The sequence below is a fragment of the Pristis pectinata genome, chromosome 2, assembly GCF_009764475.1.
Source record: "Pristis pectinata isolate sPriPec2 chromosome 2, sPriPec2.1.pri, whole genome shotgun sequence".
Classification (NCBI taxonomy): domain Eukaryota; kingdom Metazoa; phylum Chordata; class Chondrichthyes; order Rhinopristiformes; family Pristidae; genus Pristis; species Pristis pectinata.
Genome location: NC_067406.1, coordinates 95,462,734 through 95,490,453, shown reverse-complemented (window position 1 = coordinate 95,490,453; position 27,720 = coordinate 95,462,734). Strand labels below are relative to the sequence as shown.

At 41.9% G+C, this 27,720-nt stretch overlaps 1 protein-coding gene across 20 annotated transcripts in view; it reads left to right on the top strand.

The window, feature by feature from the left end:
• Positions 1-27,720, top strand: part of ank2b (ankyrin 2b, neuronal) — a 781,056-nt gene that overhangs the window by 464,954 nt on the left and 288,382 nt on the right. For all 20 annotated transcript variants that reach the window (XM_052010179.1, XM_052010168.1, XM_052010170.1 and 17 more), the window contains one exon: positions 15,558-15,659. In XM_052010179.1, the coding sequence (XP_051866139.1) occupies positions 15,558-15,659 (102 nt within the window). The remainder of the gene's footprint in view (positions 1-15,557; positions 15,660-27,720) is intronic.

Here is a 27,720-nt window from a genome sequence, read left to right as displayed (position 1 = left end):
TTTCAAGTTCCAGATCTGTCTATGACCATGTGGGTTTTGATCAGATGCTCCAGTTTCCTTCCACATCCGAAAGATGTGCTAGTTTGTAGATTGATTGGCAACTATAAATTTCCCTTATTGTAACTGGGAGGATCAATGGTGTGTTTTAATTGTCATATATGAGAGAATAGGTTACAGGGAAATAAATGGGGATAGGGGATTAATAAGGCCAGAAGATGTAGGAGCAGAATTAGGCCATTTGGCTCATCAAGTCTGCTCCATCATTCAATCTTGACCGTTCTCCTGCCTTCTCCCTGTAACCCTTAACCCCCCCCCCCTTACCAATCAAGACCCTATCTCTGCCTTAAATACACCCAGTGACCCCCTCCAGGACCAGCACATCCTTCCCTAGAGACGAGGCTCAAAATTACTCACAATATTCAAAATGTAGTTTGACCAATGCCTTGTAAAGCCTCAGTAGTATATCCTTACCTTTATATTCTAGTTATCTTGAAATGAATGCAAATGCTAACATTGTCTTTGCCTTCTTTATTACCAACTCAACCTGCTCAATCCTGAACTTGGACTCCCAACTCCCTTTGCACCTCTGATTTCTGAATTTTCTCCCCATTTAGAAAAAAGTTTACACCTTTTACTTCCTACCATAACTCCACACTCCCCTATGCTGTATTCCCTCTGCCACTTCTTTGCCCATTTTCCCAACCTGTCCAATTCCTTATGCTTACTCCCTACTTTCATGAAACTACCTGTTCCTCTACTTATTTTGGTATTGTCTGCAAACTTGGCCATAATGCCATCAGTTCCTTCATCCAGATCATTAAGGTATAGAGTGAAAAGTTGTGGTCTCAACAATGACCCGTGTAGAACTCCATTAGTCACTGGCAACCATCCTGCAAAGGACCCCTTCATCTCCACTATCTGACTTCTGCCAGTCAACCAATCTTCTATCCATGCTATTATCTTGCCTCTAACATTAAGGGCTCCTATCTTGAATGGGATTAAATGTGCCACTCTAGATGTGATGGGCTGTGTGGACACTCTCCCATTGTGAAGATCTTTGAAAATATTGTCCTGCAATATAAAGCTTTCCTCCTCACTGTCAACCACATCACTAGTTTTTGCATTATCTATAGACTTCTATCTTATCTTATGCCCAGTTAGTTAAATCTAGGTATATCTGGGTAGGTATATATATCACAAAAACCATGGGACTGAGTACTGAGCTGTATGGAACCTGGTCACAAAGGCACTCATCCTGCTACTTAGATAATTTTGGATCTAATTTGACCATGGACCATTTCAAAATACATATAGCCTATTTCAAATTACTGTCATTAGCCCTCTTGTTAGCTCCTCAAAAAATTCAAACAAGTAAGTTAGAAAAGACCTTCTCTCACAAATCCCTATGGATTAACCCTTATTAATTTGTGCCTGTCTGAATGAAGGTTTATACTTAGAATGGATTCCAATAATGTTCCCACTATCCATGAAACTATATAATTATCCGTTTTTAAACCAAGGTGTAATGCAGCAGTGTTCCAGTCCTCTGTCACCACTCCTGCAGCCTTCCCCCTTAACAACATCAGCCTCTTTTGTAAACACAGCCATAAAGAATTCATTAAGAGCATCCTCCACCTGCATGCACACGTTAGCTTTTCGGTTCCCAATAAACCTTTGACTTCAGTGGTTATCCTCTTGTTCTTTAGTATGCACAACATATTTTGAAAATTATTTGCCAGTACTTTTTCATGTCCTCTCTTTCCTTTCATACCCTTGCTTTCAATTTCACTCTGTACTCAGGCCTTCTGCTTTATTAAGCTCTTGTTGTCGGACATAAGCTTCCTTTTTTATCTTGTTTTGTCCTTTGTGCAGCCTGTCATCTCGGTGGTCCTGGATTTGGCAGTCTCTTCCTTTTACCTTTGTGGAACACGTTTGCCTTGAAGCCCTTAAATCTTTTTCTTGAATGGCTCCCAGTGCTCTGAGACTGACTTACCTTCAAGTAGCCACTTCTTAAAGGCTTTTGCTGAAACATTTCTCAGTAAACTTTATCTCACCCCAGTTCAGCACCTATAGTCCTATTTTATCGTCATCCTTTTCCATAACTATGCTCAGTCCAACTGAATTATGATTGCTGTTGCAAGACTGCTCACCCACCAATATTCCTTTCACCTTCCCAACATAATTCCCTAAAATTAAATCCAGAAACTAAATCGCCCCTCACAGCCTGATTCTTGTTGGACTTGTTACAAACTGGCTAAAACAATTCCCCTGAATGCAATTTTGGAATGCTATGCCCACTGTAATTTTTACTTGACTTTATCCCATTTAAAGGGTAATTCCAACCCCTCACTATTGCCTTAGTATCCAAGATCTCAACTGTATTTCTCAGAGTAAATAAATAAGTTTGGACATGCATTGACTTGTCACTGCTCAAATTAACCTTTCCTCTTTGAAAGTATTGGTATTGTTTGAAATACAGATCACACAGAATTCATTAAGGGGGCCAAAATGTAACAATGGATTGTACAGTTTTAGCTGTTTAATGCATATGAGGTCATTTCACAAATGCGTCTCAAAAATTTTAACAAGTCCTTGTTAATTGGTGGTCTTGCTCTGTATTTCAAAGAGCCATTGTTCATCTTGGCCATGTTTTGCCACAGAATCTGCAGAAAGCTTCGACAACTTTCAGTTTCCAGTTCACCATGGATGTCCAGTCTGCATCAAACTGATCTTGTGCTAATTGATTCAGTTCTGTGTACTCTGCAAATGGGGTGCATGGGGTGGAAAGTGAGAGTGAAAACTCATTGATAGTTGGCTGAAAGTTTTCTAAAAAGTCTTACCCTAGAAAATTCGCTAGATTCAATTCTGTGCCTGCCTATACACTGTCAATGAAAATTGATTTGTGCCTGCAATTGATAAACTGGTGTATGGTACTGGCGGTCTGCAGTACTCTCCTCCCAATGCTTGATCCACCTGATAAATTTAAGGGACATTTTTATTAAAAATTAAAAAATCTATAATAAATCTGTCATAGACTAACGCACATGGGATCCATGAAGACTTGGTAGATTGGATTAAAAATTGGCTAAACCATAAAAGACAGAGGGCAGTGGTGGAGAGGTGTTATTCTGATTGAGGATCTATGAGCACTGGTGTTCTGCAGAGATCAGTGCTGGGATCTCTGTTTGTGATGTTTGTAAATGATTTAGACAAAAATGTAGGTACGCTGATTAGTAAGTTTGCAGACGACACAAATATTTGGTGGAGTTGTGGACAGTGAGGAAGGTTGTCAAAAGATACAGCAGGATATAGATCAGTTAGAAGTATGGGTGGAAGAACAGCAGATGGAGTTTGATCCAGACAAGTGTGACATGGTGCACTTTGAGAGGTCAAATGGAAGAGGAAAATGTGCAGTAAATGGCAGGACCCTTAAGAACACTGATATACAGAGAGATCTTAGAGTGCAAATCCATTGCTTCCTGAAATACAATTAGATACTGTGGTAGAGGAGGCGTAAGGTATACTTGCCTTTATTGGCCAGGAAATTGAATATAAAAGTTAGGAAGTCATGTTGCAATTGTATAAAACTTTGGTTAGGCCACGTTTGGAGTATTGTGTGCAGTTCTGGTCATGCTTTACAGGAAGGATGTGGAGGCATTGGAGAGGGTGCAGAAGAGGTTCAAGGAAGTGTTAGCTGTAAGGAGAGGTTGGATAAACTTTCTTTGGAGTGTCAGAGGCTGAGGTGAGACCTTATGGAAGTATATAACATTATTAGAGACATAGTCAGAATCAAAGAGTCTTTTTTCCAACATGGAAATGTGAAATACCAGAGGACGTAGATTTAAAGTGAGAGGGGCAAAGTTAAAATTTTACCAGGGTTGGGAGGTGCCATTGAACATGCTGCCAGGGAAGCTGATGGAAGCAGACACAATAGCAACATTTAAGAGGCTTTTAGATCGACACATGAACAGGCAGGGAGTGGAGCAATATAGACCACATGCAGGCAGATGGGATTAGTTTACATTGGCAGCATGTTCAGTACAGAAATTGTGGGTCGAAGGGCCTGTTTTTGTGCTGTACTGTTCTAACTTCTATATAAAGCAGTGCCTGCTGACCTTGCTTGATCAGTCCAACAGTTGACATCAGTTGCACTTCAATAGGGTTGACCAGTCAAATCAAACTATTAGCCATTGTAGAAGGCAGAGTATCCCTACCAAAAGTGCAGGGATTATTAATGGTTAAAAAAAAGCACATTGGAGAATTAATTAAAGAATCAGTGTAAGCAGAAATAGAGGATGTAACCGGGAGATTGTCCCTGATCTACTCTTAGCTGGAATATGATCATGTAACAAATATTGAGATATCAGGTGCACTTGTACAGAACCTCATTCAGCTGAGTAAATTGTGGACAATCCGGATGGTTTCTTCATTGGCATAAGATGTTCCAGTATTAACAGGGCCAAATGATTCAGCACCCTACAGATGGTGAAGAGAATGTCTCCTGTTGACCCAGTTGATGAGGCCATTTTGAACATCTTAGCTTCCATTATGAGCAGTGTGCACACAAACCATATCTACTCACAACTGAGCACATGCAGATGGACTTTGACTTTTTGTACACTGGGACGTAGATACACATACTCTTGGCCTTACCTCTTCCTTGTCCCACCACATCCCCTGACTTTACTCTCTTCTTCTTCCTTTGCCTTTCCCCCTTTGTTCCTCTTCTTGAATCCACTTCATCCCATTGCCACATGGGATGCTTGTGTTCCCAAACTATGACCAGCAAAACATGTGGCAAAACCCATCAACCTGCTTGCAGAACACTGGGTGACCACAATCTGCCAACCCCAGAAAATAACAAGTGGGTAACTGGAACCTTTCCCCAGGTTTTCTGCAGAAGGTTTGGGGGATTCATAGTGGGACCAGAGGCCTTGTGTGGGGAGGTGAGGGACAGCAGTCTAGGAGGGACCATTTGCTGAGAGCTTTTGGAGAGAGGAGACATGAGAAGGGTTGGGGAGAGCAGGACAGATTGGAGAAAATGTCCAGGAAAATTGTAAACAGTTTCTTTGAAGACAAGATAACAGATCAAACCTCCCCCATTCTCCACTTTCAAGGAATAGCAATAATTATGGAAGGATGAATATACTTGTTGCTGTGAAAATATATATTTTTGGTAAATTGTATGAAACACTGAAACAGGCATTCCATTCTGTCAGGTGTCTCAAACTAATTTTAAAAAGTTGGAATTTATAACTAACTTTTTGTTAATTTTAGTAACAATAGGTTAACTTACAGCCACAAATTTTGACTAAGTAATTTGTTAACTAGAAACGTGTAATTGTACATCAGTCATAATGGGGATAATCTTATTATAACTTTTATATAACTAAACTGCGTGAAATTATCTAGAGGGGTTCAGATCATAGTTCTTTGGAATCATGCTGGTTTGATTGTTGAAACATACTTTTCACCATTGAATCAATAACATCTCAGATTTTTATAAATAATCCTAAATTCTGTCTGTTCTCCCTCTCTTTGTTCCTAAAATGTTGCTATGAAATTTGTATTATGCTACAAACTACAAAGAGGATATACATAGTATCAAAAAATAATTTCTTCATGCATTAATGTAGGTTTGCAGTGGTAAAGGGGCTGACACTAACTTATTTATCATTGAATTAAACTAATGCAAGTTTTAATCAGATCAGTCAAGAACATATAACTACCTTTGCTCAGATTTCAGAAAAGTAAAAGAGTAGTTAGAGAGTCATAGAGTCATGCAGCACAGATACAGGCCCAACGAGTCCATGCCAACCATGGTGCCTAGCCATCTAGTCCCAATTTCCTGCATTCAGCCCATATCCCTCCAAGCCTCGCCCTTGCAAGTGCTTCTAAAATGATACTAAATGATATTATTGTATCTGCCTCAATCACTTCCTCTGGCAGCTCGTTCCATATACTCACCACCTTCTGCATGGTTAAAGTTGCCCCTCAGGTCCCTTTTAACTCTTTCCCCTCTCACCCTAAATCTATACCCATTAATTTTGGACTCCCATATCCTGCGGAAAAGACTGCTACCATCCACCTTATCTATGGTCCTCATGATTTTATAAATCTCTGTAAGGACACCCCTTACTCAACTATGCTCCAAGGAATAAAGACCTAGCCTGGTCAACCTCTCCCTGTAACTCAGGCCCTCTAGTCCTGCAACATCCTCCTAAATCCTTTCTGCACTTCTTCTGGTTTAACCACATCTTTCCTATAACAGTGTGACCAAAACTGGACACAGTACTCCAAGTGTGGCCGCAGCAATGACACAATTGCAACATTATGTCCTAACTCCTGTACTCAGTGCCTTGACTGATGAAGGCCGGCATGCTAAGTGCCTTTTTCACCACCCTGTCTACCTGTGACACCACACTGCTTGACCCTACCTTCTTTTTATTGGCTACTGTTAATTAGCTAATTAGCCAATCAACTATCAGCTTACAATTAGCAAACTTGCCTCTTTTAAATTCCTGTAAGGTGAAACTCAGAAGCAAGGCCTGAGACCTACCTCTTTTAAACTCTCCCATTCTGTCTCCAAGTCTTGACTCCTGTGAGGTGAATTTCTCTTGAACCAGCATCTAGATGTCAGTTTTACTGTACTGAGGTTTTATAATTGTATTAAATCTTAGTGCTGCAGTGTATTAGTCTCTTAGCATTAATTATTTTGAGTGCTTCTGTCATTTAGTATGTTATTGTGATATTCAGAATAGTCATGACATTCAACCAATCATATTGTGTGGATCAGTGTTTTAACAGCAGTTTTTGTTATAAAATCCTGTGACATTTTATCAGAAAGTTTACAGTGACCTTGCTCATTTGGAATTGTGCTATGCTGAAGATTTTTAACTAGTTCATTGGATAGCAGGACATGGTCTATATTTGCAGTAAAGTCAGCAAAAAATGAGAATTGTTAAGCCAAGGTTGTGTTGAATTAACTTTGTTGAAATTTTTGAGGGGGCAGCAAGAAATGCCATTGAAATTAGAGCATTTGAGAAAGTTCCACTCAGCAGACCAATCAGGATGAACATCTTAGCAAAGCACGATGTTTTTCCCACCCATTGTCTTGGCGATTTCCTGATAGCAATGAAGAGAGATTTGTTTTCTTTCCCTCATTTATTAATGCTGAGACCAGCAGTAGAGTCATAAATGCTGTCCTGGATGAGGATAATGAAGCGGATACAAGAGTAGATCAGAGGCTGGGTATTATGCAGAATGATTCCCCTCATGAGACCACAAAGCCTTTTTACTGCTACAACTGTACAAATCACAATTCATGCATGTTGGAATACTCTACTTGCTCGCATGAGTGCAGCACCAACAACTCTCAAGAGGTTCAACGCCATTCTGACCAAAGTAGCCCACTTCATTAGCACTGCATAATCACCCTAAACATTTATTCCCTCCACCGCCAGTGCACTGTACCTCAGTGAGTGCCATTTACAAAATGCACTTCGGTTACCCAGGCTACTCCAATAGCACCTCCCAAACTTGCAACCTCAACTACCAAGAAGGACAAGGCAGCTGGTGCATGAAACACAGCCACTTACAGGTTTCTCTCCAAGTTGCTGAACATCCTGGTTATGAAATATATTACTGGTCCATTGTGGCTGGGTCTAAATTCTGAAACTCCCTTTGCAAGAGCATTGTGGGAGTATCTTCACCAGAAGGACTGCAGTGGTTCAAGAAAGTGCTTCATCACCACCTTCTTGAAGACAGTTATGGACGGGCAACAAATCCTGGCTTTGCCTGTGACATGCAGATCCTAAAACATGAATCAAGCAAGCAGAATGGAACCTGGATTCATTAGGTCTGTTAATTTAGTAGGATACTAGGGGACTAGGTGTTACCTGTATCATTTGGACCATATTGATTAGAGCCTCCTAAATTTTAGCACTGTATAGTAAATTTTCCAAGTGTTTGGCAATTTATTGTGTTTGTATATATCATTATGATAAAGTGATGACCAAGAAAATTCTCCAAAAGGAAAAATAAACTGCAGATGCTGGAAATATGAAGTAAAATATAAATCAAACAGATATATTGGAAATAATCAACAAATCAGGTTCCATGTGTGGGGAGAGAAACAGAGTTAATATTTAAGGTCAATGACCTTTCATTAGAATCAGGGAAAGTTGAGCTGTCCCACTAAGCTTGCAGAATTCAGTCATGATTCTTTTGCATTTTGATTTCTAACATTTCCCTATCCATGAGCAGTTTTATAAAAACTTGGGAGAAGTAACAAAATCACAATTAAACAGATCAAGTTAAGGAGTCGAAGTATTTTGGAAACGAGGCCCTTTGGTTCACATTCCCTCCCACCCAGGTATTATGAGAGAACTATCATGACATATTTCAAAGAACAGAGATATCATTGTCAGCAATGAACACCTTCAAGTAATACGACTTTTGAAAATTTTCTGTGAGTAAATTGATTGGACACATTTCTTGAGTAAGTTTGAAAAGCCATCCCAGATTCTCTTGGTGTGAGGATGACAGAAGCTGGGCAGAAAATCTATTCATGAACCTCTCTGTTCAGGATTTAGAAAGTCGGGTTAAAGGATCAAAATTTCAGTGTAAGTGTGGACCACTCAAAATATCGGCATCTCCAAATGAGGCTTTCTGCCATTTTAAAGCCTTGGCTCAGTGGATTCTGAAGTATTATAAAATTGAAAACATAGACCCTAGAACATCAGCTGCATGATTTTAAAAAAGTAAATCTGATCTAGCTAATATTCCGTGGCAATGTGACAGTGTTTAGTTGATGTAAAGTAGACCTTTCCTTCACTATGTATGAATATCTATATCCCTAGAGGTAAAATGGGAAGCAGGAACCTTGTAACCCATAGAAAGTATGAAGCTCCAAGCCTGTCTATTGGATCATTTGGGAACTTGTTTATTTTCAATTGTAAAAGCATTTGTAAAGAAGCAGATGCCATGCTGCCTCTTCACCACTATCAATAAAGTAACTGCTGATTGGATTTAAGTGGTGTAGCTCTGTATGTACCTGTTGGCACTCTATTTCTCTAAGTAGAAACCAGCAGAGAGATAGTGGAGTGATTCTGCTCTGCTGATGATACACTGCTCAAAGCTGATACTGGATTTCTGCAGTATAACAACAGTTCTTTAAGAGATGCTCTGACACAAGGCTCCCAGGAGTGATATCAATGATTTAAAAAGTCATATACTCTGTGGTTTATATCAGATTTGTATTCCTCTGCTCAAAGGTGGTGAAATTTTTGCAGTGATAATAAATTTCACTGTAAAAGATGGAAATCTCATAATGACTTTGCTGTGCATACAAACATATGTAGTAGATATGTTACAACTATGATACAGTCTGACAATAAAGATAATGTACATATAAATGTAGATCATGTGATGTATTTTCAATAATATGCATGCTTTGGATATTCAAATTGACTTAGTTGCGATTACATTGAAGAGACTGAGCTTTGAGATTGTGGTTGTCGCAGTATATTGGATTGATGAAATTTGTCTTTTCATTGGTGCAGAATTAATGGGCTAGTCCAGTCACATGAATACTGCATTTACAATGTGTAACATAATGCACTCAATTAGCTTGGTAGAACGTCATTAATGGAAAAATAAGCAAGTGCTGTTAAATACTTAGAAATAGTTCAAAAAGGAAAAGCATTCTGCACTTTATTTCATTATTAGAGTGAAATATGCTTGAAGTACAGAGATCCAGTAAAAGTATTTTTTTCATGTTGATGCTATAGATGTGACCCCGCCCTGCCATTGCAGGCTGTGGAGATGTTGTTGTCATCGCATCATACGTAATGTTCGAGCAGTGATTGGTTAAAATATTGATTAACAGGAGCTGCAGGGGAACTGCCGTGGTGTGTTAATGCAGACTTGTCATGTTGGCTTTCAGTACTCTGCTGCATTGCTACACTTGCCTCATTTGAAGATCAATTTAGTAAAAGCAGCTGGAGGATAAATTGCACATTGTGGCTTGAGCTTGGGGAAACATGCTTCTACACACAGATTTGCTTTATTGCAAATCTTACATATTTTGCAGAAGATATCCTTTATTATGTGCAAAGAAAAAGTGAATTGTGACCACTGCAGTGCAGCATTCCTTTGAGCCTTTTCATTGGTAAAATTTGAGACGCAGTATTGGTTGTTTTTAAACATCATGAACTTTAAAGCCAAACTATGGTCTTTTATTTTTGCTGTTGCACCTGAGGCTAGAATTCAAAACAATCACTGATCTAACAACCAAGTCACTACATTTAATACTTAACTTAGATTACTAAATGGATTGTAACTGTAGACATTTATATTGTCCCATGAGGATGGAGATGTGGCTCTGGAGTTGGGTGGGATAGGAGGGTAACTTCAGTATAGTTATTACCATATGAAGAAAGGATATTCCTCAAGTAAAAACAATAAATGAATAAATACTCCGGGATTTGAGAACTGAGTCATCATAGCATGGTATCTCAGCCACTGCAGCATACTCCATATACCTGCCCTGACTGTGACAATATTAAATTTTATTTATACAGCACAGTCACAGGCCCTTCTGCCCCAATGAGCCTGCACCGCCCAATCAAGCATGAAATAAAAACAGAAAATATTTCAAGTCTGCTCTGGGACAGGTGATCCACCGGGACCAAACCTGTGCTGTACCTGGCAGGAAGATCTTTGACAGCCTCGCGCTGTTCAGGGACACCATCGCCTACGTGCAGGACAGAGGGGTGGACACCTGCCTGGTCAGCTTGGACCAGGAGAAGGCCTTTGATAGGATATCACACACGTACATGCTGGATGTGTTCTCCAAAATGGGCTTTGCGGAGGGAATCAGGAATTGGATCCAACTGCTCTACACAGACATCAGTAGCACAGTCCAAATCAATGGGTGGGAAACAGACATCTTCCCCATTAAGTCTGGAGTCAGGCAGGGCTGCCCTCTCTCCTCTGTCTTGTTCATATGCTGTATAGAACCCTTTGCTGAATCCATCAGGAAGGACGGGAGCATCAGAGGGGTGACGTTGCCAGGCAGTGGGGGCACCCAGGTGAAAACCTCCCTGTGTATGGATGACGTCGTTATCTTCTGCTCGGACCCAAGGTCAGTTTGCAGATTGACCAGCATCTGCGACCTGTTTGAGTTGGCATCAGGGGCCAGAGTTAACCATGCAAAGAGCGAGGCCATGCTCTTTGGCAACTGGCCTGACCGTTCCAATGTCCCCTTCACTGTCAGGCCTGACTACCTGAAGATGCTGGGGATCTGGTTCAGAGGGGCCAGGGCGTGCAACAAAAATTGGCTGGAGTGGATTGGGAAGGCGAAGCAGAAACTGGGACTGTGGAAATGGCGCTCCCTCTCAATAACTGGGAAGAACTTGGTCATCAGGTGTGAGGCGCTCTCAGGGCTGCTATACTTGGCGCAGATGTGGCCTGTTCCTCACTCCTCTGGCTTAGGAATCACCCATGCCGTCTTCCGGTTCATCTGGGGATCCAAGATGGACTGGGTCCGATGGGGCACCATGCACAAGTCCATGGACAATGGGGCAAAAGGGTCTCCAATGTTGCCCTCATCCTGTTGACCACCTTCGTCTGTGGCTGCATCAGGCTGTACATGGAACCAAAGTACGTGGGCACCAAGTGTCACTATGTGCCGAGGTGCTACCTATCCCTGGTGTTGTGAAGGATGGGCCTGGCTCCGTTGCCGTGCAACGTCCCAGTCAGCTGGACATTGCGCACTACCTGCCCTTCATGAAAAAGTTCTTGCAGATTTACACCTTTGACCACAAGTCCATCAGGCAGTGGTCAGCACGGAACATCCTGCAGACACTGCAGGAGAAGGACTCAATGGATACTGTAAGGTGGTTCCCTGAGCATACTGTCCAGACCATCTGGCAGAATGTCTCATCGCCAGAACTCACCAACAAGCACCAAGACCTCGCTTGGCTGGCGGTGAGAGGGGCCCTCCCAGTCAGATCCTTCCTGCATGGTCGAAACATCAGTCCCAGTGTGCGCTGCCCCCAGGAGGACTGCGATGGGGATGAGACAGTCACCCACCTCTTGGCGGGCTGTGGGTTTGCGAGGAGGGTGTGGTGAAAGATGTAAGGGTCCTTGTCACGTTTCATCCCCTGCAGCTGTGTAACAGAGGATTCTCTGATCTACGGGCTGCTTCCGGGGACACACACTGAGGGACATCAACTGCTGCTGCAACTCGGTGAAAGTCTGCCTGAAGCTTGTTGGTCTCCCAGCACTGCGAGATGTCTGTAGAGGAATGCTGCTGACTGGCACATTCCAGGCTGCAGGAGTACGTGCTGAGGGACGCACTGAAGCTGGGTGCAACCAACGCAAGGGCTCGGTGGGGAAGGACTACAGTTTAAGGTTCTTCTGCCACTGGAGAGGGAGGGGCGGGTTCAGGTGAGAAAGCCCCTTAAATATTGTAAATATGGGATTGGTGTAGCACCCCAGGAGCCACACGAGTGGCATCGGTGCTGTGGTTTTTTTATACATATAAAAAGGTAACACTAATGATTGATCTGTACACAAATGTAAAAGTTTGCATTGTTTTATTGTTGTATATAGTTTTTTATGATGAATAAAGTTTATTTTGGAATAAAAAACCAGAAAATATTGGAAACACGCAGCAGGTCAGGCAGCATTGGTGGAAAACAAAACAGGGTTGAAAGACTCTTCATCAAAGCTGGGCATGAACTACCATACTACTGAGGCATGCTTTTTTATCTGGTTGCTAGAAGTTATAAAGAACCTTGGGTTGGGATCATCTTTGGGGGTGGGGGGGGCAAGGGGGGAATGATGGATAGCAAAGAGAACTTCTGATGAGGGAAAATGATGGGGGAAATTAACCTCTACTGCACCAACATTCCTCCAGCTGGCAATAAAAGGCAAGCAAGAGGGTTATTGAGGAGGTGCATAGGATGGGGGTGGAAGAGAGAACTTGAAAATGAATAGAGTAAAACAAACCGTGGAATTTCTAAGATTGTTAGCAAAAAGAAAGCTGAAAGCTTGGTTCACAAATCCATAGTTGTGGGGAGTGGAGTGAAGGGCTATTGGTGGTGCAAAGGTGATATTCCACCCATTTCCCACCATATTTTCTGAAAACAACAGGTTTTCAGATTGCAACACACAAAATGCTGGAGGAACTCAGCGGGTCAGGCAGCATCTATGGAGAGAAATGGACAGTCGATGTTTCAGGTTGAGACCCTTCATCAGGACTGATGAAGAGTATCGACCCAAAACGGCGACTGTCCATTTCCCTCCAATAGATGCTGCCTGACCTGCTGAGTTCCTCCAGCATGATGTGTGTAGCTCCAGATTCCAGCATCTGGAGTCTCTTGTGTCTTCAGGTTTTCTGATTGGCTAGACGTTGGATTTCACCCATTTTTCAACTGAATGGATGTTGTGTTTATTAAATTCATGAAATTTCTGACTTATAAAAATCATTTGATTGGTTTACGTCTTCTCTTTATGAAATGCTGTCTGCATGTTTCCTGTAGGCATTCCTCTGTGGAGCTTACAAATACTGTGTCATTCCCACTAATGACCACTGTCTCTATGACAACCACAGCAATCACACAAAAAGCTGTCAGTGAGAGCAGGGAAAATGTAAGGGAAGGTAGATACTTGACTTAATTATGTTGACCACAACCTCCACCACCCTAACCTCACCCCATTACCACAATTATGTCATATATCCATTCCATGACCTTGTGACCCAAAGCCACAGGTCATATTGCAGGAAAAAATCAGAGTAGTGATCTCTGCAATGCAAAGTTGCTGCAGGCTCTGAGATCAGTAGAATTGATGTGCTATGCAAGCAGTTCAGTGATCAGTCAGGCAAGCACAATGAGGAAGGAAAAAAACATTGATGTCCCTGTGGGAACACTTTGATTCTTCTATGATTGATTGGCAACTTGGTGTGTAGTTTGCTTCTTGCTTGACAGTGACTGAGAACACAGTTTGTGGATTGCACATGTTTGCACCAATTTTAGTCATTATGAGGAAATGAGCATCGCGTATGTTGATGGTGTAATGACACTTGCAAAAAGCACTGAAATAATGATGCAGATATGTGCAGTTGGGTTCAATTTCTTGGCATATGTGCCTTCATGTGTCCCTCTGACAATGCCAATCCATAGGCATCTATTACAAACTGTAATGTTTTACAGCTACGGTTGTTATTCTTCCACCTACCCTGCTACTTGTCGTTGTCAATCTCCATTGTATCTGCCCTGATTAATACATTTTCCTCATTGCAGCTTCTGAAATATCATTCTTTTCATGATCAAATTTTACAGAAGTGAGGTTGATTGGGCCCATAATTGTGTCCAAGTATTTCTTATGCCTTTGCTCCCACTAACTTCTCACTTCCCAACCAAGAAAGCTGCCTTGATACTTGCCTTTGATACCAGGAGAATCTGTGTTCCCAAGATCTTCATCTGTTACTCCTCCACTCCACAACATAATTCCATTATTAAACATATTTCTCCTTCCCACCTTTTGCACCCTCTGTTTTCCACATATCCTTTCTTCTTCATTGTTCTATTATCCCAACCTCTACCATTCACAGCTTTACCTGCAGCTGATGCAACATATACAATGAATGATAAGACCCTAGGAAGTACCAAGGACAAGAGGGACCTTGGTGTCCATGTACAAGAATTTCTGAAGGTAACACAAGTAGATAAGTAATGGGATACTTGCCTTCATCAGCCAGGGATAGAATACAAGAGTAGAGAGGTTATGGTATAACTATTGTTCTTGGCCTGCAAGATTTTGATCAGGCACTCAAAGGCATGCAATGAAGAAATTAAATCATGGATTAATGATGTAGAGGTTGAGTTCCATCACAGGTAAAGAGAGGGAAAGGCAAATGCTGCAAACACGGGAAGCATATTTGACTGTAAATAACAAAAATTGAGTTCAGTTGAGGAGTCTCCATGCACCTATTTCATTTCAAATCCTATTTTGTTTGTTATTTATTTTCAAAAGGCCCTTGTTCTTGCAAGCACATTTTGAATATGGGAACCCACGCAACTAATAATGATTTCCTTATCAGTTTTATGCTGGCTTACTCTATTTTTTAAAAAAAAGTACGACTAGGATTTGATTATTCTGATTATCTAAAGCACAATCAATCAAATTGCTGGTTTAAGTATTCCTCATGTGTTACTTTTCCAGTCAGTATCCTATACATTTGTCTGACAGTTGATCCCTGTGCTACAATGAAGAACACATATTTTGATAAGTTGTGATGAATAACTCTGCATAGAGTGGTCCAAAGCATATATTGTGAATGGAGTATTCCATTGGTCTATTTAGGAAAGGAATTTCTAGTTTTAGAACTCAATAGAACCAGCCCAATCCAGCTGTGCTTTGGACCTGCAGTGAAGATTGCATTATGAAGACTGAGGCTCCTATAGTTACATACTGGTTCTCATAAGTTGCGAGTATTCTGTTACTGGAGCAGTGTATCACTAATCAATGGTATTCCTCTTTTTCAGTCTGACAGCAACGCAAGCTTCCTCCGTGCTGCTAGAGCAGGAAATCTTGATAAAGTGCTTGAGTACCTCAAAGGAGGAATAGATATCAACACATCAAATCAGGTATGCACAATTTATGGCATTAAGGAATGTTTTTTTTAAATTTCCCCTGCCTTCGGTATAATGATCAGCTAAGAGTTTGCTTGACACTTTTTGTGCTTTGCTGCTGGAACTTTGCTGGGGATACGATAAAGAACTCCTGCGATTGCCATGAGGGGGAAATCAAAGTGGTGGAAGTCTGAGATAAAAACAGAAAACATTAGAAACACAGAGCACATTGTGGTAAAAGACATCTGTGGTAAAAGAAACAAAGATAATGTCTCAGTTCGAAGATCTGAAAAAGTGCCTGAAATGTCAACTCTATCCCCCTTTCCAGGGGTGCTGCCTGAGCTGCTGAATCTTCCCAGCATGTTCTGTTTTTATTGCAGGAAGATATAGATGGTCTGCTCAATTGGACAGAAAAGTTGCAGATGGAACTTAATCCATAGTGCATTTAGGGAAATGTAGCAAAGCAAGGGATATAAATAAAGGCCAGTATATTGTTTAAAGGATATTGGCTGGGAGGCAATTGTTCAGATATGAGGAGAGATGGGAAAGACTGGGTATGTTTTCCTTGGAGTAGAGAAGGCAGAGGGAGGAACCATTGCTGACCTGTAGTTTACCTGTCAGGAGGAAGGGATGGGAGGAGAAATCCATCTTTTTGGAGCAGCCAAGTTGGAAATAATCATTTAAAAGGGGAGTGCTAAGCAGTGCCAAGGGGCTGTGGAATATCTGGTGAAGGCAGCAGCATTTTTGTGGATTTGGTCTAGCTTTTCCTTCTCTCTCAAACATGTTTTAAACCATCCACCCATAGCAGATTCAAAGGTACCTGGCAATCCTTTTAAGATCTGCTACTTCGGCAGCTTTGTACAATATTAAGTACATTATGGGACTGTGAGTATTCTTTCAAACATTGCTCCATAGTTCGATGTACATTGTGAGTGGTGGGGGGAGGCTTACAGGGAGGGTAAAGGAGGGTGACAAAATTATGCTTTTTTAGCCAAAATTACCCCGTTCCTACCAAGCGACATGGAAGATAAGATAATAATTTTGATACAAAATTAATAACTTCTGTTACAAATGCGCTCCCAAGGAGAAACTTAGTCCAATTCTTTTCATTTACTTGTAAAATTGCTGAAAATAATTGTTGAGAGTGTGCCCTCTCTTGAGAGGAGCTATTTTTCTGAACAAAAAATGTATTTCAGTTCAGGGCCAAAAAGGTACTCATCGATGATGCATCCTGCAGGTCTGTCTACAACCAGCTGCCATTATGTAAGGCAAGAATTGTCAGCCTTCCCACTCCTTGTGGCTGATTCCAGCACTGCGGCACAATTTCAGCAACAGACAGATCATGAATTCAGCAGTTCACCATATAGTTGTTGTGGCATTTCTTCAGCAGGCTGCCATGTTTTATTTAGCAAACCATGTGAAGGGAGAAGATACCCCTTTCTTCCCCATAAGTTTTTGACAAGAGAAGGTGCTTTTGAGGGCAAAATAGTGAACATCCATAGGTCAACAATTGTAGAATTTATACAGGGGTGGTATCTATTCAGTCATGTACTCCTACCTTGGGAAGCTTTCTTTGACTGAGGGAGGCTTTCTATTTAATGTGAAACTTGCTGCAGGAGACACAAAGAAATAACTGATATTTGTACAAGAAGCAAGTTACAGCAGAACTGTCGATGATGAGAGGGAGAGAGACAAGATTGTTGGGTTCCCTCAAACTATGCCCTGAAAGCAGGTCACTAATGACTGCACAGAGGAGCTGCATTTTTTTAAAAAGAGATTTTTGTTCCCAGGCCTTTGGGCATTCTTCCCACAATTCCAACATAGACAGCTTCCAGTCCCATTGGCAATCAGGAGGTCTATACCTGGTCTCACCAGATGAGTTGCTGCTGACCACGACAATCTCAATGAAGAACAGGGCAATGGAGCTACTGCTGCCCCTGCCTCCTGACACTATTTGTCTTACTTAAGGTCTTTGCTAATCCTTAAGCGCAAGGCTGGGATTTGGTGCAACCCTAGCCTGATTCTAATAAAAGTACAGCACAACTAAACTGAAATGATAAATGATTTTTGAGGCAGTTCTTGTTTTTTTGAATGCTGATTGTCTTTCTGAAGAAGTTTGATATGATTGAAAAAAAATGATGAAATGACACATCGAATTGAAGGGACACAAGTGTTCCAATCTCTATCATGCTGGTTGGAGAGTGGTGATTAGTGTCAAACAGCATGGAAACAGGCCCTTCGGCCCAACTGGTCCATGCTGACCAAGATTCACATCTGAGCTAATCCCATTTGCCTGCGTTTGACCCATATCCCTTTAAGACTTTCCTATCTATGTATCTGTCCAGGTACCTTTTAAATGCTGTTAATGTACTTGCCTCAACCACTTCTTCCGGCAGCTCTTTCCATATACTGATTACCCTCTGGGTGAGCAAGTTGCCTCTCAGGTTCCTATTAAATCTCTCCCTCTCACCTTAAACCTATGCCCCTCATGATTATATACACGTCTATAAGATCACCCCTCATTCTCCTAGGCACCAATGAAAAATGTCCCAACCTGCTCAATCTCTCTCCATAACTGAGTTCCTCAAGTCCCGGCCACATCCTCATAGATCTTCTCTGCACTCTTTCCAGCTTAATGGCATCTTTCCTATAGTAGGGTAACCAAAACTGAAATCAATATTGCAAATGTGGCCTCACTAATATCTTGTACAGCTGTAATATATCCCAACTTCCATACTCGTCGTCCTGACTGATGAAGACCGGTGTGCCAAAAGCCTTCTACACACCCTGTCGACCTGCAACACCACTTTCAGGGAACTATGTACTTGTACGCCTAAGTCCCTCATTTCTACAACTCTTCCTGAGGCCCTACCATTCACTGTGAAAGTCCTACACTCATTTGTCTTCTCAAAATGTAACAGCTTGCACTTATCCAAATTAAACTCCATTCGCCATTCCTCAGCCCACTTACCCAGCTGATCAAGATCTCTCTTAAATACTGATTACCATTTTCACTGTCAATGACACCACCTATTTTGATGTTTTTTTTCTAATCGGGAATAGTGGGGCAAGACTGCGCAGGTGCGTGACGTAAGTGGGTAGTGCGTGGGTAGTTTAAAAAGAAGATCACCATAACCAGTGGGCAGTGTTCGGAGCGGGCAGCGGAATGAGAGGGAGCAGAGTGATTGGGCTTTGGCTCAACAGGCTTAGGCGGTAATGGGTGAGGTAGGTGCTAATTGAGGAAAGGAAGGAGTATGAGTGAAGCTTTCTGTGCTCAGTTTCAGATGTGGGAGGTCCTGGCACCTCCCAGCCTCTAGGACAGCCACATCTGCATCTGGTGTGTCGAGCTGCAGCTCCTAAGGGACTGTGTTAGGGAACTGGAGATGCAGCTCGATGACCTTCATCTGGTCAGAGAGAATGATGAGGTGATAGACAGGAGTAACAGGCAGGTAGTCACACCGGGGCCACGGGATGCAGGCAAGTGGATCACAGAGAGGAAGGGGAAGGGGAAGGGGAAGAATCAGGTACTAGAGAGTACCCCTGTGGCTGTACCCCTTGACAATAAGTTCTCCTGCTTGAGTACTGTTGGGGGAGACAGCCTACCTGGGGGGAGCAACAGTGGCAGTTGTGGCTAAGAAGGGTAGGGAAAGAGAGAGGAGGGCAGTAGTGATAAGGGACTCTATAGTTAGGGGGTCAGACAGGCGATTCTGTGGATGTGAGCGAGAATCCCGATGGTATGTTGCCTCTCAGGTGCCAGGATCTGGGATATCTCTGATCGGGTCCACAGCATTCTTGAGCGGAAGGGAAAGCAGTCAGAAGTCATGTTGTTGTTGGTACCAACAACATAGGTAGAAAGAGGGATGAGGTCCTGATAAGTAAGTTTAGGGAGCTAGGCAGAAAGCTGAAGAACAGGACCTCAAGGGTAGCAATCTCAGGATTGCTGCCAGTGCCACATGATAGTGAAGGTAAGAATAGGAGGAGATGGCAGATGAATGCGTGGCTGAGGAGTTGGTGCAGGGGGCAAGGTTTTAGATTTTTGGATCATTGGGATCTCTTCTGGGGAAGGTGGGACCTGTACAGAGAGGACCGGTTACACCTGAACTCGAGAGGGACCAATATCCTTGCAGGCAGGTTTGCTAGGGTGGTTTGGGAGGGTTTAAACTAGTTTGCGAGGGGGATGGGAACCAGAGGGATAGGTCAGTGGAAGAAGTGCATGGAGTAAAGTCAGGTCTAACATATAGAGACGCTTTGAGGAAGGAGAAGCAGAGTATAGGGTATAAAAGTAGTAAGTTGGATGGGCTAAAGTGCATTTACTTAAATGCAAGAAGTATCAAGAATAATGGTGATGAACTGAGAGCTTGGAGACATACGTGGAACTATGATATTGTGGCTCTTGCAGAGACGTGGCTGTCACCGGGCAGGAATGGATACTGAATATTCCCAGATTTCAGTATTTTAAAAGGGAGAGGGATGGCGGGAGAAGCGGAGGAGGGGTGGCAATACTGGTCAGGGATACTATTACAGCTGCAGAAAGGGTGGATAATGTAGAAGGATCCTCTCTAGAGTCAGTATGGGTGGAGGTTAGGAATAAGACAGGAGCAGTTACTCTGCTGGGGGTATTCTATAGGCCCCTTGGTAGCAGCAAGGATACTGAGGAGCAGATTGGGAGACAGATTTTGGAAAGGTGCAAGAATAACAGGGTTGTTATCTTGGGAGACTTCAACTTAGCAAATATTGATTGGCACCTGCTTAGTGCCAAAGGTTTAGACGGGACAGAGTTTGTAAAGTGTGTCCAGGACAGATTCCTGTCACAGTATGTTGACAGGCCGACTAGAGGGAATGCCATATTAGATCTAGTATTAGGTAATGAACCAGGTCAGGTGACAGATCTCTCGGTGGGTGAGCATTTGGGGGACAGTGATCACCACTCCCTAACCTTTAGGATTGTCATGGACAAGGATAGGAGCAAAGAGGACAGGAAGATATTTAATTGGGGAAGGGCAAATTATGAGGCTACAAGGCTAGAACTGGCGAGTGTGAATTGGGATGACATTTTTGAAGGGAAATGTACAATGGAGATGTGGTCGTTGTTCAGGGATCTCTTGCAGGATATTAGGGATAAATTTGTCCCGGTGAGGCAGAAAAAGAATGGCAGGGTGAAGGAACCATGGGTGACAAGAGAGGTGGAACAACTAGTTAGGAGGAAGAAAGAAGCATACATAAGGTTTAGGCAGCAAGGATCAGATAGGTCTCTTGAGGAATATAGGGTAGCAAGGAAGGAACCTAAGAAGAGGCTGAGGAGAGCAAGAAGGGGACATGAAAAGACCTTGGCAAGTAGGGTTAAGGAAAACCCCAAAGCATTTTTCACTTATGTGAAGAGCAGAAAGATGACGAGAGTAAAGGTAGGACCGATTAGAGGCAAAGGTGGGAAGATGTGCCTGGTAGCTGTGGAAGTGGGTGAGGTTCTTAATGAATAATTCTCTTCAGTATTCACCTAGGAGAAGGGCCTCTATGACGCTGAGGACGGTGTTGGTAAAGTTAATGTTCTAGAGCATGGATCTTTGAGTCCTCGTTGTCCACGGGAATGGTACCAGAGGAATGGAAGGTGGAAAATGTTGTCTCCTTATCCACAAAACGTAGTAGGGATAGTCAAGGGAATTATAGACCAGTGAGCCTTACAAGTGTGGTGGGTAAGCTGTTGGAAAGGATTCTTAGAGATAGAATCTACAAGCATTTAGAGAATCATGGTCTGATTGGGGATAGCCAGCATGGCTTTGTGAAGGGCAGATCATGTCTCACAAGCCTGATAGTGTTCTTTGAGGAGGTGACCAGGCAGATTGATGAGGGCAGTGCAGTGGATGTGGTCTACATGGATTTTAGTAGGCATTTGACAAGGTTCCACATGGTAGGCTTCTTCAGAAGGTCAGAGGGCATGGCTGGGGAAGCTTGGCTGTGTGGATTCAGAATTGGCTTGCCAGTAGAAAGCAAAGGGTTGTGGTGGAGAGAGTGCATTCAGATCGGAGGGCTGTGACTAGCGGTGTCCTACAAGGATCGGTTCTGGGACCTCTGCTTTTTGTGATTTTTATTAATGACTTAGATGAGGGGGTAGAAGGGTGGGTTGGCAAGTTTGCAGACAACACAAAGGTTGGTGGTGTTGTGGATAGTGTGGAGGATTGTCGAAGATTGCAGAGGGACATTGACAGGATGCAGAACTGGGCTGAGAAGTGGTAGATTGAGTTCAGTCCGGAGAAGTGTGAGGTGGTACACTTTGGAAGGACAAACTCCAAGGCGGAGTACAAGGTTAATGACAGGATTCTGGGTAGTGTGGAGGAGCAGAGGGATCTGGGGGTTCATATCCACAGATCACTGAAAGTTGCCTCACAGGTGGATAGGTAATTAAGAAAGCTTATGGGATGTTAGTACTCATAAGTCGTGGGATTGCGTTTAAGAGCCGCGAGGTAATGATGCAGCTCTGCGTAATTCTGGTTAGGCCACACTTAGAGTACTGTGTCCTGTTCTGGTCACCTCATTATAGGAAGAATGTGGAAGCGTTGGAAAGGGTGCAGAGGAGATTTACCAGGATGCTGCCTGGTTTAGAGAGTATGCATTATGAGGAAAGACTAAGGGATTTCGGGCTTTACTCTTTGGAGAGAAGGAGGATGAGAGGAGACATGATAGAGGTGTACAAAATATTAAGAGGAATAGATAGAGTAGACAACCAGCGCCTCTTTCCCAGGGCACCAATGCTCAATACAAGAGGGCATAGCCTTAAAGAAATGGATGGGAAGTTCAAGGGAGATATCAGAGGAAGGTTTTTTTACCCAGAGAGTGGTTGGGGTGTGGAATGCGCTGCCTGGGGTGGTGGTGGAGGCAGGTACATTGGTCAAATTCAAGAGATTGCTGGATAAGCATATGGAGGAACTTAAAATAAAGGGATATGTGGTGGGAAGGGCTTAGATAGTCTTAGGTGAGGTTTAAAGGTCAGCACAACATAGTGTATCCAATTAGCTAGCTGTCCCTGGATTTCATGCAATCTAACCTTGCAGAGCACCCTTCCATGCAGAACCTTACCAAAGGCCTTACTGAAGTCCATATGGACTACATCTATCACCCTACCCTCATTGATCTTCTTGGTTAGTTTTTCAAAAAACTCAGTTAAAATCATGAGACATGATCTCCCACACACAAAGCCTTGCTGACTAACCCTAATCAACCCCTGTCTTTCCAAATGCTTGTACATCTTATCCCTCAGAATCCCCTCTAGTAATTTACTTACCACATATGTTAGGCTTACTGGTCTATAGTTCCCAGGTTTTTCTTTGCACCCCTTCTTAAATAAAGGCACAACATTAGCCACCCTCCAGTCTTCTGGCACTTCACCTTTCGTTAAAGATGGTGCATATTTTCCTGCCAGGGCTCCCACAATTTCTTCTCTAGCTTCCTACAGTGTTCTTGGATATTCCTGATCAGGTCCTGGAGATTTATCTATCTTCAAATGCTTTAAGACATCCAATACCTCCTCTGCTGTAATGCAGACTATCTCCAAAACCTCCCCATTAACCATCTCAAGGTCTGAAGTCTTCATGTCCTTCTCCATGATAAAAACAGAGGAGAAATATTCATTGAGTGAAGTTAGTGACTGAAGTTTTCCTTGGAAATGGAATTGAGAAGTTTTATTGATTAACTTCTTCTGGTAAATGAAGATATTCGTAGACTTATTGAATTAATTTTCACGAATTGCCTCTTAGGAATGTAAGGGCACAAATTCTGGATTGCTGGTCCCTTATTATAACCACTAAACCAACCCGATTGATGGAATTCACAGTTTCACCGTGCTAAGTCCTCTCCTGGCATCTGCATAAATAATCAGGAGTAGGAACCACACTTAACTTTTTGCTCCTTAGCTTTGTATGTACCTCAACTTAGCCAACTTGTATATTGAGAAATCCAAACTAGATTTTTTAGCCTGCATTGCTTAGTGACGTTCTACCTTTGCCAAACTGGGGTTACATATTTAATATGCTTCACTGTGAACTTCATAAAGTGGTATCTTGACCTTAATTTCTCTGTAAATTTCATGTAGCTGTTGCTTTTTCACAGTAACTTGCACATTAATCTCACCACAGAAATTTAATCTGATGTTTGAAAACCAGATAACTTAATTGCTAATTATTAATTATCTTGCCCAATAAGTGAGCAACTACAGTGTGAACTTTATTCTTTAAGATGGTGAAGTGATAATAAGCGATTTTAATTGTGTCAATTTAAAAATAAATATTAATTATCTTTCTCTCCCAGTTTTTCCTTTTCTTCATTTTTTTCTTTCTGCATTTAATTTGATATTTATGCATAGCGGCAATTTTTTGATGGAAAATTGAATGAGATCCCAATTGAATGCTTCTCGTCCATATTCACCAAGAAGAACATGGAGGATAGTTCAGGGAGGGATACAGTGATGGTTTGGAGAATGTCAATATTGAGATGGTTAGATGTCTTGCAACACATTCGCCTGCATAAATTTCCAGGGTCGAATGAGATCTATCCACAAATGGTGTGGGAAACAAAAGAGAAGCTTTCAGGAGCCCTGATGGAGATTTTTGCATCTTCATTAGCCACAGACAAGCTACCAGAAGATTTGAGGATAGTTAATGTTGTTCCTTTGTTTAAGAAGAGCAGCACAGATAAGCCGGGAAACTATAAGCCATTGAGCCTTATATTAGTGGTAGGGAAACCTTTGGAGAAAATTCTAAAATACTGGATTTATGTTCATTTGGAAAAGCAGGAACTGATTAAGGACAGTCAGCATGGATTTGTGAAGGGGAAATCCTGTATGACTAATTTGATTGAATTTTTTGAGAAGATAACAAAGGAGATTGATGAAGGCAATGAGGTAGTTATTGTCGCTGTGGACTTCCGTAAGGCATTTGACAATCTCCCGCCATGTCCACGACAAGCTGGTTTATTTATCCAAAACTGGCTTGGTGATAGGAGGCAGAGGATAGTGATGAAAAATTGTATTTCTGATTGGAGGTCTGTGACTGGTGGTGCACCACAGGAATCTGGTGGATCCTTTATTGCTTGTGATTTGGAGATGAAGGTGAGAGGTATGATAAGTTTGCTGATCATGTGAATGATCATCTGTGGTGTTGTGGATAGTAAGGTAGCTTGTTTTAGGCTACAGCAGGATATAAATCAGTTGGAAAGAGTGATGGCAAATTTGGTAAGTTCAAATAGGGGTAAGATATGTATATGCAGTAAATGGTAGGGCACTAAGGAATGCTGATGCACAGAGATAGCTAGTGGTCCAAGTCCACAGATCCCTGGAAGTTGCAACATCAATGGATGGGATGGTGAAGAAGGCATATGACATGCTTGTCTTCATAGGTCAGGGCATAGAATATAAGAGTTAGGACGTTATGTTGCAACTTTACAAAACACTGGTTATGCTGCACTTGGAGTATTGTGTGCAATTCTGGTTGCCCCATTATAGTAAGGAAGTGATTGTGCTGGAAGGAGTCAGAGGAGATTCACCAGGGTGTTGCCTGGATTGGAGGAGTTGAGTTATTGGGAGAGATTGGTTCGGCTGGGCTTATTTTCCCTGGAGTGAAGGAGGCTGAGATTACAAGAGGCATTGATAGGGTAGACAGTAAAAATCTTTTTCCCGTGGTAGGAGTATCTAAAACAATAGGGCATAGAATAAACATGAGAGGTAGGAGTTTTAAAGGAGATCTGAGGGTTTAGATTCTTACACAGAGAGTGATTGATATCCGGAACTCACTGCCAGAGGATGTGGTAGAATCTGATGCAATTACTACATTTCAGAGACATTAAGACAGACACAAATAGGCAAGACATAGAAGGATACAGTCTTATTGTGGGCAAATGAAATTAATGTAGATTATCATAGATGTGGTGGGCAGAAGGGCCTTTTTCCATGCTGTATGACTCTATGACTGTACAGTGTGCTTTCAGCCATCTGACATCCATAAGGAACAGGAAGTGGGTGGGGTTGGGGGAGGTGCTGCCAGTTGCATGACAATTGCTCAAAAAAAATTATTATACATCACACACTAATATTCTATGCATAAATCTTTAAATAAATTGCTGAACTCTCATCTCCTTACCCTTTTTAATAACAATGTTTCATGCTGAAATTCTATATTATAAAGCTAACTGATATAATTATAAATAAATAAAAATGAATCAATTGAATGACTGTACTCATCATCATATGAAGTGCCAAATCTTCAAAGAAGATTTTGCTGCTAATCATCCTACAACCCACACTCCCCTTTTTTTAATAAATATAAATAAACTAATTTTACACACTTATTTTGCACATAATAAAATTATAAAATTCATTCAATGTTTGAGCTTATCTTCATAAAAAAACAAAACAATCTTATGTTGGCTGTGCATAGACTTTTGTGTATAGCCTACCACTTAAAATTATAATCACTTAGTTCTAAATATCAAAGGGGCAGTGCAATTTATTCACTGTGTTCTGGACCCTCTATCGCATTTCGTCAAGTTCAGCAGAACTTTCAGAATCAGGTTTATTCTCACTGACATGTATCGTGAAATTTAATGTTTTGGGGCAGCAGTACAGTGCAAGACATAAAAATTACTATAAGTTACAAAAATAAACAAGTAGTGCAAAAAGAGGAATAATGAGGTAATGTTCATGGGTTCATGGAACTTTCAGAAATCTGATGGCAGACGGGAAGAAGCTGTTCCTGAATTGTTGAGTGTGGGTCTTCAGGCTCCTGTGCCTCCTCCCCGATTGTAGTAACTTGAAGAGGACATGTCCCGGCTGGTGAGGGTCTTTAATGATGGATGCCGTCTTCTTGAGGCACCGTCTCTTGATGTCCTCGATGGCAGGGAGGGTTGTGCCTATGATGGAGCTGGCTGAGTCTACAACCCTCTGCAACCTCTTTCAATCCTGTGCATTGGAGCCTCCATGCCAGGCGGTGATGCAACCAGTCAGAATGCTCTCCACCGTACATTTGTAGAAATTTGCAAGAGTTTTTGGTGACATACCAAATCTCCTCAAACTCCTAATGAAGTAGAGCAGCTGATGAACCATCTTCGTGATTACATCTGTGTGTTGGGCCCAAGAGAGATCCTCTGAGATGTTGACGCCCAGGAACTTGAAGCTGCTCACCCTTTCCACTGCTGGCCCCTCAATGAGGACTGGTGTGTGTTCTCCCAACTTCCCCTTTCTGAAGTCCACAATCAATTCCTTGGGTTTGGTAATGTTGAGTGCGAGGTTATTATTGTGACTCCACTCAACTAGCCGATTTATCTCACTCCTGTATGCCTCCTCATTGCCATATGAGTCAAATTCGAATTTGAGGAAATTTAGGTTTACTAATTGTCATACTTTTGGTATTACTAATACTAATATTTAGGTTTGAATAGATACCTCATGTTTGTTTGCTTGCATGCCTTCATTCTTTCATGCAAAAAGTATAAATGAAGAAGGTAAAACAGCTTTACAGTTTGAGCAGAAAAGCAATTTCCTTGCTCAAAATGTTTCACAACATTTTCAAATCCTTCAGCAGCAATTTTCCAAAATACTTTTTCTTCTATCTCCCCTTCCATTCTTAGAAATTTTTGCATAAGGCTTCCAGATGCATAAATATGGGATAAACAAGAGTTTACACTATATTTCCCTATTTTTTGCATTTGGGACACAGATGAGCCAGAATATCTGTGTATTTTCAACCATGATGATATCCGATGCATTTTCTAATCATATGGTCAAGTGTGACATCAATTGCCAAGAAACATGTTAGTAAACAAAACATGGTATTTATGTAATGCCTTTAAAGTAGCAGCCTAAGATGCCTCATAGGAGCATTTTCAAACAGAGTAAAAGATCTGCGAAATGGATTTTAAGGAGCATCTTAAAGAAGTAAAGGGAAGTAGAGAGAAAATGGTTAAAGAAAGCATTCCTAAGCTTAGGGGATTGGCAGCTGAAGGCATGGATGCCAATGGTGGAGCAGTTTTATTTGGGGAGAATTCAGGCGCCTGAATTGGATGAGCGCAGAATTCCTGGATATATAAGGCAGGA